Below are 19,755 nucleotides of genomic sequence, written 5' to 3' on the forward strand. Positions count from 1 at the left end.
GTCATCATTTACATCCTTTTCCTCCAGCCACGACCATTTAAACTTGTTATTTACCTTTTCTTCTATGCTACTGATATCCGCCGACCTATCTACTTGTTTGTACATTTCATTTGATCTACTATCTCTTCGGTAAACACCTTTGAATAGTTAAGGCTCTTCAATTGTCTCGCTCAATAGAAAGGTACACAAAAGAATGACCACGTTTTCTAAAGCACGTTTGAGATAAAATCTCGTTCACATAACACGAAGTTTGCATTATAAGCATACAAGGTCTCGTACACGGCAGCAAGCATTGCAAGACTACAAAATGGCGGCGCCCTGTCGCCGAATGTAAACAAACCGCGCGATTGCATAAACGCTTATCTATGGCATAGAACACAAAAATCCGATAAATAATTTTAAAAAATGTGTTTCTCCGGAAGAAAACCAGAGGTTTTCAGGATTTTTTAGAAATATCTGGATTTCCGGATATATCCGGAAGACTTTATTCATTAAAGCATTGATGTGACTTTTTCTCGCTTGATCCAGTCTTTTATACCCCTCTAAATTGCCCTTGGCAATATACGTCTCGTGAGTGGGGGAATTACACTACATCCAGAACAGGTATGCTCTTCATCCAGAATTTAGGTCCTGTATCAAGGGTGGGATTGTACATGAGCGATCATCAGTATAGGCCAACCCCAACTTCGCCTTCTTGTCCAAGAGCAGAGGAATTCACTCTAACACTCTGAAAGAAAAGCTTCTGTCCACCAACACAGTGTCTGGAAACCAGGTGTGGCAAGGACTACCTAGCTCCACTAGTAAAATCTGGGGGGTAATGCTCAATGGAGAGTCCTGAGGAACAGAGCTCTGGAAACAGTGCAATAGGCAAACCAAGTTCCCTAAATTTTTAAAAGCAAATTGACCCTGATTTATTCAATCCAACAATTGGTAGGGATGGGCAGGATCTCCTTTAGCTTTACTCATGATAGTTCATGAGTGGCAGTCCAATATCATAAGGTAATATTACCTAGTAGGCTCTTAAGTGGTGTTATGGAACACCTCATATATACAGAGCCTGTTGCAACCAGTAGTAATTATAGTGAAATAGGGGTTGCTAGCGAGGAATTGGTTTGATAAAAGCACACCTGTCTGGGCAACACTTGCCATAGAGTGGGATCCTATGAAAATAAAGTAAGGGACGGTGAATGATAGAAAGAAAAATACCTCGCTGGAATAATCTAGCAGAAATAGTTAAGATAGCTACAGGGGGTAGGCAAAAACCCTCAGCTAAAGATACTGTCACATTAGGCAAATAATGTGAGATGAAGGTACTGGGGAAGGTCCACATACCAGTCCGCAGAGTGACCTCCAGCAGGCAATTCGACCGGACTGCTAAGGACATCTGATTAAATGTGAAACAGAGAAGATAACTAGCCTTCAAAGAGAGCTCAGAATAAAGTGTTGTCTAGCATCCCTAAAGGTATAAATGTGGACAACAAAACCTTCAAGACCCTCACTAAACATGACCAATATCAAAATCTGATTGGACACAGAAAGAAAGAGTGAGCAGATGAATTGCAGAAAAGGACTGAAACCCCTTTCCTGTCTGACAGTGTGTTGGGCAAGAAGAACTAAACTGAGGATGTAGAGAGAGTGAGAAAGTGGTCTGTGGAGAAATAGCACAACTCATTCTGACCGGTAATGTCCATAGGTCAGCAGCTACAAAAAATAGACCTGCAGGTAAAGGGGATACATGACATATAAGATTCAGGGCACAAATAATTATAGATAAAGAACATGTATCCTGAATCTACCTGCTTGGTAACTGGAATGGTCATTTGGGACTAACTATCTAAAACAATGTGAGGAATCAGGAGGTCCAAGATTCAAAAATAAGAAGCCCTAGACCACATGCCTCCTTGATGAGAAACATAAGACACCACCATGGAAAAGTCAGAGTAAAGCCTGAGGAGTTACCCCTTAAGGAGCCCAGACCATGAGACCATGCCCATTGAAGAGCAAGAAGGATGAAAACATTGTGTAGGGAATCCTCATCATCCTTGCATAGATTCTGGAATTCCTGACTGGTAGTATATGTACCCCATCCCTGAAGCAAGGCACTCGTAAAGAGAATGGAGCTCTGGACAAGGTGGCAGTAAAGGAACCCAAATTGTAGTAGCATCCCAACTTAACTTCCCATTGAGATCAAAGAATGATCCAGACTAAGGAAACTTGGGAAACCCAGAAATAGAAGTGTACAATTCCTGGTCACTTAAAAACCAATAAAAGGATTGCTTGTGTTCTCATCCCAAAGGCACGAAGGATTCAAGTGATGTCCACATTCCAGCAGAACCATCTGTACAGTGGGAGAAGGAGAGGTGAGTAAGTGTGTAGCATCCTATTCTGCAGTATTGAGCAAGATGGAAGACAGCTGAGCAAGACTGAGAGATGAGATGAAAAATAAAAATACCCAGACTGATCACATGTCAAATTGGAGCAAGAATAGATGTCACAATCCTGAAAGGAAGCCGGCCTCAGTTTTATCTGAAAGCAGAATCAGGATGTGATGGTCTATGGTCTAACAATTGATGAGATGTTACCAGCAGTAACCAGTCATCCATGGAATGGTGTGTGCACAGTATGATGGAATGAATGAAACAAGAAAACTTATACAATACAACAGAACCAATGTTAATCCTATGCGAAGCCAAATGAAAAACCCAGAACTGCAGTACCTGGCCCTTGTGCAGATAAGAGCCAACTACAACCAAGTTGGACATCTATAATCCCAGTTAAAAAAAATCAACACAGATTGAGGAATGATTAACTTGTGAACCACCGATAATCTCAACCCCAATCTTATGTTTTCATAGGCTTAACAACTAACAGTAATTAAAACTTTGAAGAATTAACCTGACTCTCTCTCTACCCTCAGGCCAACCAGACTCAGATAACCCTAGAGCTAAGTTTTGAATCCCAATGAACTGCAGGAGACTGAAACCCTACAGGTTGGGTGGATAATAGTGGAGAAGATGTGAACTGAATGACCAATTGCGATTCAAGGATTTGCAGAGCTTCTGGACCGATGGGCAAGAGTACCACACATACAAAAATCTTGGAAGTGAGCCCCACAGCACCTGAAGGTATACAATAGTCACCGATGTTGCTGGCAATCTGACTAAGCAGTGAAAACTTTGAATAGACAGAATCTATTCTGAGTTCCAATGTACCAAGAAGCTGATGTCAGGGATAGGTACTCATGAATAGGGGTGGAACTATGACCCCATCTGTAGGAGCCTATGAAAAAAGAAACTCTAACAACAACCAGAAGGAATGTAGAAGCTGAAAATTGAATCATCATACATGCTAACAATGGATCCAGCTTGTCCTCAATGAAACTGGTGATCCTGAGAGTCTTCTAAGAAAGAGAAATGAAATAAAATGCTGAATAAAATTGTAAGTCTGTAGACTTACTCTGTCCCATCTGGGGACAAAGACTTATATAGGTGAACTACAAACTCTGCCTTAAAACTTGAGGAGCAGAAATTATTTGAGAGTTGGAAAAATGCCTCCACCTGATGGTGGAAGGCAAAATCACGAAGTTCCAACAATGTGTTAGATAAAGCCTAACTGTCCCTTCATGTAACAAAAAAGTAAGCCTTCCATCATGAACAACAATTTCCATGTATGAAAAAAAAAAAAAAAATTGCTCCCAGACCTTTCAGCCATCAAAAGCCAAAAACATCACACACTCGAAGAACCAACAGAAGAAAAACAAATCAAAGGCAGTTAATCCCAAAGTGGTCTCCTTTTCGTTTTTCATAGGTCATTTAAAGATCGTGGTGATTACCATTAATTGGAACAACATCTTGTGAAGTAAAGTAAGTTGTTTTGTAAGAGCAAAGCAACTGCAGGCCACCTGCTGCATCCACCCTAGGGAATTGAACCCTGGCACTGCGAGTCCTTAAACTTACCACTGCCCAAAGGGGGGGCTAAAAAACCAACAGATTAACAGAAGGCACAGGAAAAAGGGAATTCAAAGTCTTTCCAAAATGTCGAGGATCACCCTCAAAGTCCCCCATGGGACCACCACAGGTCAGAGTATATGTCTCCATCTCACTATGAATAACTGACCTCCGTGCTGGGAATTCATACTATAATCAGCTTGCCAATCAGAAGAGAAAAAATTTTTTTTTCAAATGATTATTATTGTTACAAAATCAATTAGATAACACAATAACATTAAAAGTATCTACGAGCGATCGTAGCACTGGGAAACCCATTAGTGATGTTTTGAAGAGAAGATGTAATTACATTATCTGAATGAGGTGCTTATATGCAGTACCAGGATAGAGGGCACATTGACGTAGGTGGAGAGTATCACGAGACATATATTGCCAAGGGCAACTGAGTGGGGTATAAAAGACTGGAGCAAGCGAGAAAAAATCAGACCAATGCTTAGATGGGCAAAAATGAAACCATGGCAGTCAAGTAATAGTTATAAGTGTGAGTGAAGGTATGTATGTTTTGAAATTTATTATTTCTTAGTTATTTTTGTTCTTATACAAAATATTCTAATTGTATAATAAATTATTTCATCTTCATGTTTAAGTTCTCAAGAAGTATATTTCAGTACAAATACAAGGTAAAAAAATACAATGACTTTTTATTTACAAATATCATTAAGATCAGATATTAAAGTTTAAACTGTTAAATTTCCTATTCATTTATTGTTTTGGAATTATATACATCTTGATTTATAAGTTGCAAAACAATAAATGTTACTGAATATAAAAGGAATAAATAAGCCATGTTAAAACTACATATGAAAGGGTTAAACATACCAAGTACATGGATCTCCATGGAAGAATTCAGCCAGAAACACATTTGCAAAATGAATGACTAGAGCTCCAAGACCTTGCTTTGATGTGTCATAAAACCTACAAAATAAAAATCATTATCAAAACTTACATTCCAGTTGTACTAATAGTATAGAATGCCACACACCTATTCCATGAACCCTCAGTTAACTTTCATGAAGTTCTTTTTATAGGGATTTTGTTATATGCTGTTAAACTCAGGAAGATGAATGTCAAGTAACCCATAATGTTTTGAAATTGAGCTCAGGATTTCTGAAAATCTTTATGTGGAAGATCATAACTCAATTTAAAATTTCTATTTTGTAAAATCATGTGACTAATAATATGCTTTTAATCTCAATGCTTTAGAGAAATGTAATGGATAAATAATGTAGAAAGATTAAATCATAAATAATCTATTTTTGCCACTTCAGCTCCAAATTTGAGAATAAATCTATATAGATAATACACTTGAGTTTGTCTGTCCAGAACTTTTCTCATAAGTTTCTCGATTAAATGCTAGAAATCTCATGTTGTTAGAAGGGCCTTTGTGCAAGGAGTCCAGATTGCTTATTGGCTTTTCAATTCAGAATCACCTTACCTGTTTTTTATATAGTCAAACTTTTCAATGCAATGAGTATGGTACATGATGGCATAATGTTATTGTTAACACATGATGACTGGCTTTGATTTCAACTTTAGTTTTTTTATTTGCAAGCCATTTCACACAAATAACATTGAATCTACCTTTAATTTCCTAAAAAAAATGAACATTACACTAAATACAATTTCTGTGGTTTTTCTCGACTTATTTAGGTCTAAAATATGCATGCGCAGTTCGTTCAAAACCATATGCTTATCAATTTGTGAACATGCATTCAGATGTTTCTGCATATTCATTTAAGTTTGCCTTCATTACAACTTTACATTTACTTTAATTTGCAATAATTTAGATTTGGTTCATTTCATAGACTGCTATAAAAACCTTTCAGATATTTTTTCTTTACTACAGGTTTTATTCTTCATTTTTGAGTTTCTTTGTTTCACTTAGTAAAACCGTGTCATAAACTGAACACTCATGACTGTTTCATACTTTGTACACTATTATAAATATCATTACTTTACTCTATTGCTTACTTTATGTGTAGTTTCATTAAATAAAGTTATGTATGTATAGTTTTATTAAATAAAATTATGTCTACGTGAACTTGTTTGTATGGCTTCTAAATTTTTTTCAAATAGACAAGAATTTATTGATATATAACACAACGCCTGAAAGAAAGTGTAGCTTAAATGGTGTGTGTGAAAATGATAGAATAAGGAAAACTCAAGTGAAGGGCATGAAAACCACTAAAAATGTTTTACATGTTGTAACTAGTCTAGATATATTTCATAAACTTTCAGATAAAAAAAGTGATTCTAACACTTGTTTTTTTCTTAGAAGTTTTAAAGCTAGATAGAAGTAAGAAAAAATGTCTTGATTGTCTAGCAATGACCTTTAACCATCTTCAACAACAACTCTAAATTCAACAATTTCTTACTGAAATAAAGATTTGTACCTGTGTAAAGCTGGAAAACAGATGCTTTATCATGAATTTTTATGTCAGAAATGAAAACTGGTATTATGAGCAAATATGTTTCATATTTTATGAATGAGTATTGTCGATGTAAAGAAAAGCAATTATATATATATGCAAAACCAAAAAATAAAACACAGAAGTCCAGCAAGATATACAAACATAAGATATGCTTCACAGAATGACTTAGGAGAGGACTTGAAACTAACTTTAAAAGTTGCTTACAAAAGTGCCAGCCATGATAGCCAAAAAAAAATATATATAATAATAATAATAAATCATAAGTTGAATGCTCTTAATAGATATAACTAGCCAGCTGACATACAATACAGATAATGATGGACCACTTGATCCTTCAGTGCTGTCTTTGCATACCTACCCTTTAGATAAATTTAAATCCACCCTTTATTTTTCGGGAAGTTATTGATTCCCTTCTTAAATTCCTTTATGCTTGCCTCCATTACTGTTGATGACAACTCATTCCATAAGTCAGTCACCCTGTTAGAAACATAAAACTGTCTTTTCTAAATCTTAAGCTTGTATCCTCTTGCCTTATTGATTATGGAATATAGCACAAAAAAAGCAGAGGCTTTAATAATATCAATTCTCTAGATGATCTCATAAACTTCAACAAAATCACCTCTTACCCTTCTTATCTCAAAAGGAAATATGTTAAGAGATCTTAATTTATCCCTTAAGATAATGCTTCCATCTACAGAATCATCCTAGTGGCTCTCCTCTGAATCCTTTCCATTAAGTGAATACTTCTTAAAATACTCACTTGGAATACTGTGTACAGCTTCCAAGCAAGGCATAATTAGTGATTTGTATAGAGATAATTACCTCTTTTGACTATAGTCAACATGTCTATAAATACACCCTAAAATTATTTTAGCATTAATACTAGTAACAGAGCACTGCTTCAATGACTTGAGTGCCCTATCCAATACTATGCAAAGATCCTTTCTCTCACTCACACATTTAGATTAAACGTGTGATCCAAATTATGATAACTGAATGCATTACCTACCACTTACTATAATTAAAATTCATTTGCTAAATATCTGTTAAATGTACCAATTGATCCCCAAGTATCGAAAAGTTTAATGTCATCAGCAGACTTTACTTACTTACTATTTATGCCCACATCAATATAAATTAATTTAAACAAGAAAAGGCAAAGGCCTGACTTCTGAGGCACTTCACTGGTGAATTTACATGAAGCATTGCATTTATTCTTTCATACTTTTAATTGAACTTGCTATTTTAAACTTTGTGAATTCTCACTGAAATATTCACAAGAAGCTACACAAAAAAGGCTTATCAATCAGTTATCATAGTGTAGTTTTCCACAATAAAGTTGTGCTTGCAGCTAGCTTTTTCTTTCAATACTTTTAACCACTATTCACAACTGGTTTGAATATTCAAAATCTTATCTGAAATATCTACTAGCCCAAAAATGCCAGTGCTTCTTGAATGGCCAATGACTAAACATTACAATCAAGTGCATTTACACCAGTTAGCCAGGAAATGCAAATTTCAAGCCCCTAAGGCCATTATTACTTTATTAACTGGTATGCAAATCCACTTGTCCTCCTTTTCTTTCACAGGTGCAAATAAAAATTCCTGTTTTCAGTTTTACTTTTTTAGAATTCTGTATCTCAAAAAGTTACTCTTGAAAAAGAAATTAAAATAATATCTGTGCTTATACCTAAAAAATAAACTATACAGCAAAATCTGTAGTTTGATATCCCCCTTCCCATTGTAAGAAATCTTGTCTTCAAGAAAACAACAAATGTGAATTTGCTATGGAGCATAGATTGACATTTATACCAAAATTATGACGTTTAATCTTTGAATACTGATTTTTGAAAAGAAAGAGACCAAATCCTCATTTTTTTCTAAAATAGATCCATTATGATATTCTACATTTTTATAATTATTCTCTCCTCATATCATTTATTCAAGTTTCCCATAAATAAAAAATACCCTGAATGGCTACTTAGTTTTCTTATTTATCTCTAGGTGTTTGGGAATTATAACCTGACTTTGTAAACCTTGTGATGTTGACTCTCTTTGCATGTAGTAAAAACTACAATGGTGATATGCTCACAGGTATACTAATCCTTGAACCTATTTTCTTCCCTATTAGTTTCCTAGCTAAATTAGCATCCAGGTTGCTCAGAGAAGCACCTTCCTTTTAGAGTACATAAACTACACATATCGAAGTGTTCATTACTTTCTTTGAAATTTCATAAAAATTAACTTAAATTTTCTTGTTACAAAGAAAGCATGAAAGATCAAAAATCAAATAAATCACTAAATAAGAAACCTGATAATTTGAGTGCTCTTGAAAGGTATACATTACTTCTTCAGGGTGAATTAACAATGTGTAGGAAGTGTAAAGATGTGAAAGTTAGTGATACTTAATGATATCATGGGAATTTAGAGCAATCATCATGACAACAATGGGAAAGTTTAGGTTGGCTTTCATTAGGAATGTGTTGAAGACTTAAAATTCAGAAATAATATAAATAGATAAAACACATAAATCAAAACAATGATGATAAAGCTTAAACATAAATTAAATTTTCTGAAAATTATTCATAAATAATACATCAGTGTAGTTTGACATAAAATTACAAATCATTATACAAACAAAAATGAAAAATGAAGAAAAAAGATTAGCATAGAGAAGTTTGTTTTAGAGCAAAGCCACAATGGCCAACCTGCTGTGTCCACTGTGGGAAATTGAATCCTGAAATTGTGGAATGTAATTTCATAAATTAACCACTGACCCACCGAGAGATGCATAGAGAAGTAGGCTTACCAGATAATCCAAGGCCTTCTGTGTACCGTAGGTTCACAAAACCTTTTCACTGGAAAGAAAAATATATAAATACACACACATATATATATACATACATACAGTGAAGCTAATGATGCCTGTTCCTATTTTCAGTAAAGTCTGGAATATTTTTATATGTGTCAACTAAGAAAGGTTTATGATAAAAATATTACACACTTTAATAATCACACTCTTAACTAGATAATGTTTACTTCACTATTACACCACTATGCTGAAATAACATATTTGGTTACAAGTTGTTGTTGTAATACAGTTATTACGAATTTCACATTATGTTTCATTCAAACATTTCCCATGTAATGAATTTAATATTGTTATTATACATGTAATTTGGAAAAAAAGGGGAAATAGCATGATATACATTATCGCAAAGTCAGCAAAACTACTCTTAGTGATTTCCCACTTGTTTTTTTAGACCATAAGATATAAGTATATTAACTGAGTTAAAAGTGAAATCTTACTGTTCAATAAGTCATGGAAATACTTCTAATAAAACTGGAAAATCTGTCAGGATATTTTTTTAAATGAAAAAAATGATATAAATTTATAAAATAATTAGTGTTTACACAAATTTCTAGGTTAATCTGTAAGAAAACTGCACATTTTCAATAGAAAATTTATGGGCAATTTTTTGGATTTTTGTTTTTACTTCAGTTCATTAAAAACATGATACAATAATGGACAGTGAAATTCAGAAGCCATTTTCCAAAACTTATAAATATTCTCTAGGCTCATTTAATACTAATAGAAAATAATAGGTGGGGATTGTCTCCCAAATCTAAGTCAGTTTTTTTTTTGTATAATCCAACTGAGGAGTATTCTCAACTTTATAAAACAGGGAATAGAAATGAACACTATAATGATATAGATAATCAATATAAGTGTAAAAGACTCTGGGAGTAATTTTTACACAATTTTGCAACCATCATTTTTTTGGTTTTCCATACAAAATTCAAGCTAAAAGTTAAGGTGCAAAAGACTATTTTAAAAAGAAGATTGACAACAGAACACCTACTGAAAAGCGAAAGAAAACTTAAGTAAATTTAACAATGATCTATTGCAAGAATCAGAAAGCAGAGTTTGAAGAAGCATAAATGAGAAGTTATTAATATTAATGCACTTCACACAGTCTTGTGAGTAATAACAACAGAATGAAAGCATGTGACCAAACTTTGTACTAAATCACAATTTTATTAATTTAATGATATACAACATTCATATTACAAAAAAAGATACATAACATTTGTTTTCAAAACAGACTTTAAGGTATAGAATACCTCAGCATAGCATGTTTAGTATTAATATGAATATGTGTAATATCTATGATGTAAGATCACATAAATACAATACTAAGTAACTCTAAATGTCATGCTAGTATGGCTATATAAGCTAAGTTATTCTAACTTTTAAACTATACAAGTAATAAAAAACATTTTGTAAATGTAAAAGTATGCAGGGATGGCAGTGCCAACAAGAAAGAAAACAAGAATACAGGGATGATTAGCTATACGTAGATCATCCCTACGTGACTTTTAATATATTACAATTTAATGTTGCACTGTAAAATGCACGTGTACCAAATGGTTAAGAGGTTGGTCAATTTGATCAATCTAGTGGCAAGTCTGTAATAGTTTTGACTCAGCTTGGTTTTACATTTACAAAATGTTTTTTATTACTTGTTTTGTGACATTTTCCCCCCTGACTGAAAGTTAGTGTATTCGATGAATGTTTCTAATAAAACTTAATATTATGTGTATTGATTTTTTTTATTCCTTCACTTCATATATGATAAAGAGGTTGGTTCCCTAAAGACACCAATTGTACAGTGTACAAAGCATTGAGTATTCTACATGTTATAGTCATCTAATGTTCATTTATTAGTATTACTGGTTAGTAATTCCTGTTCCATCCTGTACACTTAAGCTTTTTTAAAGGCAAAATTTTCACTAGAATTATGTTGTTGTTTTTTAAATTACTACTAGTTATTATGAATAAGCAATGACATCGTGCATTGTCCAGGAACACAGAGTGGGTTTAGGTTTAAACTGATATTAGTAATAAAGTAGTTGTAGAATTAGCTCAACTGAAACAAGAAAAAAATTAACAACTTGTGGGTTGGATACTTTCTAGTTTGATATATTAGCGAAGGTTTCTTGCCTTGTTGGGTAAAGAAGCAAATGAAAGAGAGTGGCATCCATCCTTTAAAGTAAAACTTTCTGTCATTGTTGATTTTATAGCATGCACATTTGTATCATGCCAATTGAGTGCCTTGGCCATACTTACATATTGAGGCTACCGACTCTGTAATTATAACTTATATGCCCTATGATACGACTCACATTACTGTCACAAGAGTGTAAACTTCTCTCATAACCGAATGATATTGGTATAATTTATAAATATCATTTGAACTAAGAGTAAGAGTATACTGTAATAGTCTGATGAGTACTTATAAATTATACTAAGTTCAACTTCTACTGTTCTTGTAGTAGTAGTGAGTAGTGTTCTACAGTTCTAGAAATTAGAATACTAAATAGATATCCGTATTGGGCCACTAAAATTAACTGTTTTGTTGTGACGTAATATCAAGCACATAATACTACTAGTACTACTTAAGATATTTAACTTACGTATGAGACAAGTGAAAGCTAAGCCAGCTAACACTCCTTGAACAAACCAACCAAACGAATCGGTCAAAGCTCCATGTGTACAATGGATTTTTGATGGGTCAAAACCAACCATTCGTACACTTGACTGGTGACAGTCTTGCCGAGACATTGTTGGCGTTCTTAATCTCTGGACGCTCCAAATTCAGCCGAAAAAGTACAGCAACTTTTGAAATTTTGAACTTCCTAACAAAAAAATAGAACTCATTTTTTATTATACTTATAATATATATATATATATTTTAACTTTTATTTTTAATCCTACTTGAATAGAAATAAACAAATAAAACGTCAACTCTCAAGATTTACAAAGGCCTAATAGTAAAAAAAGCGCACTCTACATTTTTTGAATCGCTATACGCAATGTTTATAAATAATCAATTATACATAAATGACATTATAAACTTTTTATGTATCCCTAAGCGTCATTTTCTCTGAAATGATATTATTTACTTTTTTTACTAATCCAAATATATATGTCAAGATTCGATGAAAATTTTTTAAAAACATTGTTCTGCCTTATAAATTTACAAAATAACGATAATACTAAACGCAGCGTTAGTCAGTAAAATGAAAACAAATTGGAAACGTTTACAAATAAACTTATTAGTTCATGCTTTGATGTTATAATATTTTAATTGGCGAAATTTTCTCTTCAGTATAAATCATGATGTACATCATTTTCTTCTGCCCCCTTGGCCTAGCCAGGTGGTTAGGGCGCTCGACTCGCAATCTGAGGGTAGCAGGTTCGAATTTCCGTCTCACCAAACATTCTTGCCCTTTCAGCTGCGGGGGCGTTATAATGAGACAGTCAATCCAACTATTCGTTGGCAAAATAGTAGCCCAAGAGTTGGCAGTGGGTGGTGATGACTTCCCTCTAGTCTTATTTCATTGCTAAATTAAGGACGGATAGCGCAGATAGCCCGCGTGTAGCTTTGCGCGAAATTCAAACCAAACAAATCCGACCCCCCAGTGGCACAGCGGTCGGTCTCCCGACTTATAACGCTAGAAACCGGATTTCGATACCCGTGGTGGGCAGAGCACAGATAGCCCATTGAAACTACTTTTGACTATTAGAATCCACTTATGCTTACATCATCTCTCCTTCAAAATGTTTTTCCAGCCACAAGTTTAGTATAAGTTAAGTTTGATTTACGAAATTTCTTCAGATGGATGTTACATAAAACCTTTGACAGGACACTCATAGCCTGCATTTTCTTGCATTTTAATTTTGCATTGTACTGAAACAATGTTAAGAAAATTATTCAGAAAACTGCACGATTAAAACATTTCACTGATGATAATTTGACACACTCATGAATATTTCAATTCGATCCAATCAAAATATTTTGTACTACTTGTACTACTCTTACAGAAAAAGACCAGATAAAATTGTTTTATCTCAGACGTGATGTGAGTCTCTTTGTTTATTTTGTTTGTTTGTTGGAAGTTAAGCACAAAGCTATACAAAGGGCTATCTGTGCTCTGCCCACCACGGGTATCGAAACCCGATTTCTTGCATTGTAAGTCCGCAGACATACCGCTGTGCCACTGGGAGGCAATCTCTTTGTTACTATTATTCCTTTTACCTAGTTAGAAATCACAGTCAACCTCATTTCACAAGGTGTTAACATCCAAATGAAATCCTTTCCATTCATATGTCGTTAAGCTATTGTGTTCTTTGCATAAGTGATCCATCTATTCAACACAATATTCATGAATTACTTTATGTAAACTCATACATGCATGCAAGACCATACACATATATTTATTTACAGACATATATTTCCTTACATATATATTACAATTACACATCATTACATAGACTAGTAGCTTAAAATAGACTGCCTCTGGCTTGCATGCTAAGTACTGCAGTAACAATCTTGGCTTACCTCGAACATGTTACATCTCAATAGCCACGATACAGTAACGTGCTGCTATGTAGAAACCATTAAACTTAACTCGGGTCTCAAAAAATAAATAAGCATTGGCAGAATTCAGCAGAACTAAGACTTTTTCAATTAAAATTATCACCAGCCCAAATTAATATACACTTAAAAGAAATACAACTTCTCACTGCAAGTAGAAACATACAAATGCATGAGGAAGAACATAAAAGACCAGGTGGCATGCTCAGCAGAGTTCTTGACACTCAGTTAGATCAGGAGAGTGGTTACCTCAAAATATCATATGAAATTTTGCTTCAGAAAATCCCTCAATACATTAGAAAGCAAGGAACACTATTTCCTTGCAGCCATTGATTTTTCAATTACATGACTGTCTAGGCTTGTGAAGGAAATCAAATGACAATCACTAATTGCGGTGAATATGTCGCATAATGAAATGCCACATGATAGCTTGAAAAGCAAGAATCGTAACAGCCTTTCAGCTCAGTTTTCTCCAGTTTTTCAAACTGTTGATGTTCCAGATATCATTTTTACCAACTTCAGCCATCCTAAACTGTGATAATCAAGCAGCTATCATCCATTGTCCTATGGTCATCACTTATATTGAAACTGTGTTGGATAGTTTGGAAAGTAATAGTTGCTAAGGCCTTTGGAAAAAACGAAACAAGAATAAACGTGTGTGTGTGTATATATATATATATCACAATGTGTTATCTGTGCTGTGGCCACTGCGGGTGTAGAAAAAACTCAGCTTTTATCGTTATAATCCCTAAGATTTATCGCTGAGTCACCAGGGGCAAATATGTGCTATTAGAATATAACATAAAATATACTATTTTTACGAAGCACTATATAAGACTCTGACAAGAATGAAGACTAACTCAGAATTTACTCTCATCACAGTTCGTACAAAAGTTTTCTTTCCACAGAAAATTTAATCTACTGATTAAATCTGATGTTCACTCAAAATAATGACAATGTGCTGGATATTTAAGCTTGGAAAGTTTACGGCAGTATTTATGAAAACATAAAAGCCATTTTAATTTTTCAGTCTGATACTTTAACGGTAGTTAAGTTGCATAATTTTGATGATTAATAGGTGATATCCAAAAAACTATAGTTTTACGGAAGAAATTATATCTTGAATTTGAATACTTTTCAGTTTAGGACAGCAGGATTCTCTGAAATAAGATAAACATTAAAAAAGAAGAAATAAATTAACACATTAACTTTAATTACAAGAATCTACATAATATGTCTACATATTCATTAAAAATTTAACCATAGAAAACTGTTTTTACTCAAAACATCATAGTAGTTAAAACGTTATCAAATAAACTACTAATGATGGCTGGAGACGGCTTGAATGGGTAATTCTGTGCTGTGCTCACCACGGGTATCGAAACTCAGTTTTCAGCGTTATAAAACGTCAAGCTTACCGCTGAGACACTGGAGGACCTCTGGTATATTTTCCTACAGCTTGTCCTTCTCTCACCAGCGTGTCTGGGAAACAACGCGTGTATTTGTGGTTATTACTTCTTTACTTAACTAGGACATGTGAAACTTCTTAGCAACCACTTTCAGAGTGAGTGGTTTGGATTTCCCGGATGATCAATTTGTAAATTTTGACAACAGTAGCGGCAGTAGTAATGTGTATGTGGTTATCTCCCTTTGTCAATGCTGTTCACTATATGTTATATTGCCCCCAGTGGCACAGCGGTATGTCTGCGGACTTACAACGCTAGAATACGGGTTTTTATACCCGTGGTGGGCAGAGCACAGATAACCCATTGTGTAGCTTCGTGCTTAATTACAAACAAACAAACACTATAATATAAATAATTTTGTCTTTTAAGTTTGTGTTTCCCGAACTTTTCGTCTTTTTCTTGCTTTGTTTTACGCATATCCTTTCTCGGAAAGATCTGTAGCCTTATTCTTCAGGCATACAATTATCCATGGCGGCAATGTACTGTCCAAAGATTGTGAGTTATTATATAAGGGAGGTAAACGTGTCCCCAGTGGCACGCAGTTTGCATAAGCCCCGCAAAATGCTATCATGTTATAAAGTAAAAGTAACCCTCCTTATGTATGTTTTTATTAAAAGTTTGTTTGTTTGAAGTTAAGCACAAAGCTGCACAATGGGCTATCTGTGCTCTGCCAACCATGGGTATCGAAACCCGGTTTCTAGCGTTGTAAGTCCGCAGACATACCGTTATTAAAAGTAAATAACAACCACCTTATAAAGTAAAAGTGACCTTCCTTATGTATATTTTTATTTTAAAAGTAAATAACAACAACCTTATAAAGTAAAAGTACCTTCCTTATGTATGTTTTTATTAAAAGTAAATAACAACCACCTTATAAAGTAAAAGTGACCTTCCTTATGTATGTTTTTATTAAAAGTAAATAACAACCACCTTATAAAGTAAAAGTAACCTTCCTTATGTATATTTTTATTAAACTAAATAACAACAACCTTATAAAGTAAAAGTAACCTTCCTTATGTATGTTTTATTAACCTAAATAACAACCACCTTATAAAGTAAAAGTAACCTTCCTTATGTATGTTTTTATTAAACTAAATAACAACCACCCAAACACTATTCACTTTTTTATTCTGGTATTAAAACTAAGCCACTAGAAATGTTGCCCGGGTCCGAGTAAGCCTTTAAATGTAAAAATCCTGTAATAGTACATCCATGCCCTCTAGCGATTAAACTATGTGCTTACACTCACTAGAATTTTGAATTTTCATATTTTTTGTCTTCAAAGTAGCATATTTCTGACGTGTTCGATTATTCTAATCTCACAAAGCAATGCTTGTATCAAGTCCCTATTTTTAGCGTTGTAAGTCCTCAAGCTCGGCATGGCCAGGTGGTTAGGGTGCTCGACTCGCAATCTGTGGGTCGTGGGTTCGAATCCCCGTCACACCAAACATGCTCGCCTTTTCAGTCGTCGGGGCGTTATAAAATGACGGTCAATCCCACTATTCGTTGGTAAAAATAGTAGCCCAATAGTTAGCGGTGGTTGGTGATGACTAGCTGCCTTTCCTCTAGTTTTTCACTGCTAAATAAGTGAAGGCTAGCGCAGGTAGCCCTCGTGCGAGATTCGAAACAAAACTAGCTTTTTGAAATTATTTATTCCTTGAAAAAAAAATGGTACAGTAAAACAAGAAAGAGCAGTTTTTGGTGTAAATAATGACAATAAATGTGTTTGTTTTCGTGCTAGACATAATTACGATTATAAATATATATACGTTAAGGCTTGAACCAATGTCAGAGAACCAATAACAACAATTAAGTTGACGCTCCACTTACGTACTAATGCATCAGTGGAATGTAAAGGAGAAAATGACAGCCAGTAAGAAACCACAATTCTCGAGAAAACAGTAACGTCCTCAAGGACTGCATAGGAACAGCTAATCACTGTTGCATATACGCTCCAACCTCGTTTCGTTGTCGTATCACGTTCTTCATTTTCGTCACGTGACTAGCCTGCAGGAGTAATAGGATGACTGGTATGTCCACACTGAGCATCCTTCTTTGCTCGAAGAGTGTGCATAATATGTTCTCAGCAGTTCGATTCTACATTTTGTATGCCTTTGCTAAAGTCTCAGTATGGAACCTTTTCTGTTTTGTTTTTTTTTCTATGTAAAATAAATGAATCATTTTATAACATAATCTAAAACCCAATGTTGTCGTTGTGTTTGTAAGGAATCAAAGGTCTATTAATTCGATGACGAGGAACCCACGTTGAGACTAATAATGGCTGGAGACGGCTTGAATGGGTAATGAAGAAAAAACTTTAACATAAGTTTAACATAACAGCAAATGTACAACGTTTCGACCTGATGATGACAAAACCTTGTCGAAACGTTGTACATCTGCTGTTATGTTAAACTTATATTAAAGTTTTTCTTCTAGCTCGTTGTGGAGATTTGAGCTTAACAACAAACAACAAGAACACAATATATATAAGGTATAAAAATACCTTGGCATATTTGATGAGGCCTGGATGTACTTCAATGATTGTTTGTTATGGATTTCGCGCAAAGCTACACGAGGGCTATCTGCGCTAGCCATCCCTAATTTAGCAGTGTAAGACTAGAGGGAAGACAGCTAGTCATCACCACCCACCGCCAACTCTTGGACTACTCTTTTACCAACGAATAGTGGGATTGACCGTCACAATTATAAAGCCCCCACGGCTGAAAGGGCGAGCATGTTTGGTGTGACGGGGATTCGAACCCTCGACCCTCAGATTGCGAGTCGAGCGCCCTAACCACCTGGCCATGCTAGGCCTACTTCAATGAATGCTACAGGAAATAGACGTTTTGCTGATAACCACGTGGTAATTAAGGAGTTCCAACATAATTCAAGTAATCTAAAGAGAGGCATTAGTTTCTGATATAAATTGAACTTTAAGCATCACAAACTGGACAGTGAAGTAAAGCAGAATCGTAATCATTATCAGGAGAAAGTATTGACACCAATTATACGAGAAGAAACTCCTTTCGCTCCGCCAAAGTATGTTGTATCAGATTGAAGAACCAACTTACACATCCAAGACCACAGTAGCGTTTCTGCAAACCACGGAGAATAAAACAGATGTTCCTGCTAGCCTCTTCTCCGACATAACTATGAAGTAATTTGATTACGATCTCTTGGACTTTTTGTGCAATTATTTTTCGTAAGTGTCGTTTTGAAAGTCGATGTTCACGTATAATGTAGGGTCCGTGGAAAGTTCGCCAAGACTTATAGCCTAATATTTACTCTGACGTACTTTCCAGAAGCTTGTTACAAATGAATGGAAATTACGGTGCTGGGCAATAACACGTAATGATGCCCATAATACTGAGCACAAATGGCTACGGAAAAAAAGTAGTTCCAAGGGCAGCACGGACCTGGACACATAATTCCTTTCAGTTAGATATATTCGTGTAGAATTCTGCACGTTTGTAATATTTCTTGAAGAAATGATGACAAAAAAGGTGGTATCTGAAACACTTCCGAATATTTCTGTTACGCTCATAACAGCGATGAGTACACCAATGTTAAAGGAGTGTGAAATCGATTTAGTTTTATTGTTGCTGGGTTATTGTTAGCAAATGGATAAAAACAACAGTAACAACCCACGTTACCGCATCACGTTTGTTGAACTGTTACAACCAGTTTCGTTAGGCTTACCTCGACCAGATGTTTGTTTACTTACTTGTTGTTGTTTTTAATAATAATAAAGCAACCAATACTAACAAGGCGGGCGTGTCCGTACTGTAATCCGAGGACTCATGAATTGCGCCCCCTTGTTACCTTATTATTTATTTAATTCAAAATAAATTTATTTTTAAGTAATAAAATAAAGAACAATTCATAAAGAGGAATCAGAGATCAGTTTGGACACAGAGACAAGTAGTGTTTAACACATTAAAATCTTATGTGCTAACCATTTATAAGGGAATGTTTGTCTTAACGTGTTAGTTGTTATTTGCGAACACTAGATAACATTATGTTTTGACTTATTATGCTGTTATGTAAGAATCTTTGAAAAGTGAATTGTAGTTATGATCCTCAGGTACGATTCGGTGTTTTTCGTTTATTTTTGTAATTTAGCAATCGGGAGCAATACAGTCGTCTTCCTCAGATATAAGTAATGTAATCAGTGAAGAATTAGACCATATATTATTGATTTATTCCGTAGTAAAACCTCAGTCTTTGTTGTATAATTATATTTCGATAAAGGTACGTTTTGAAGTAAAATAGTTTGGACCATGTTAAGCCTACAATATAAGGGTAAATATTAGTTAATTAGGTTTGATATAGCTTATTTAACCAAGTTTTTCTTTATTTTTTTTTGGAAAAAAATTGAGATCATGCAAGGCTCGAAACCAGTGACTCT

General features: G+C 34.6%; 1 protein-coding gene across 3 annotated transcripts in view; it reads right to left on the reverse strand.

Annotated features, from left to right (window-relative positions):
- The window catches only part of LOC106460162 (store-operated calcium entry regulator STIMATE-like), a 19,177-nt gene extending 7,010 nt beyond the window's left edge, over positions 1 to 12,167 (reverse strand). For all 3 annotated transcript variants that reach the window (XM_022386814.1, XM_022386813.1, XM_013919849.2), the window contains exons 1-3: positions 11,918 to 12,167; positions 9,249 to 9,297; positions 4,827 to 4,922 (exon numbers count right to left, since the gene is read on the reverse strand). In XM_022386814.1, coding sequence (XP_022242522.1) covers positions 4,827 to 4,922; positions 9,249 to 9,297; positions 11,918 to 12,065 — 293 coding nt within the window. In that variant the 5' untranslated portion in view covers positions 12,066 to 12,167. The remainder of the gene's footprint in view (positions 1 to 4,826; positions 4,923 to 9,248; positions 9,298 to 11,917) is intronic.
- Positions 12,168 to 19,755: the final 7,588 nt, after the last annotated feature.

This window comes from Limulus polyphemus, unplaced genomic scaffold (assembly GCF_000517525.1).
Source record: "Limulus polyphemus unplaced genomic scaffold, Limulus_polyphemus-2.1.2 Scaffold721, whole genome shotgun sequence".
Classification (NCBI taxonomy): Eukaryota; Metazoa; Arthropoda; class Merostomata; order Xiphosura; family Limulidae; genus Limulus; species Limulus polyphemus.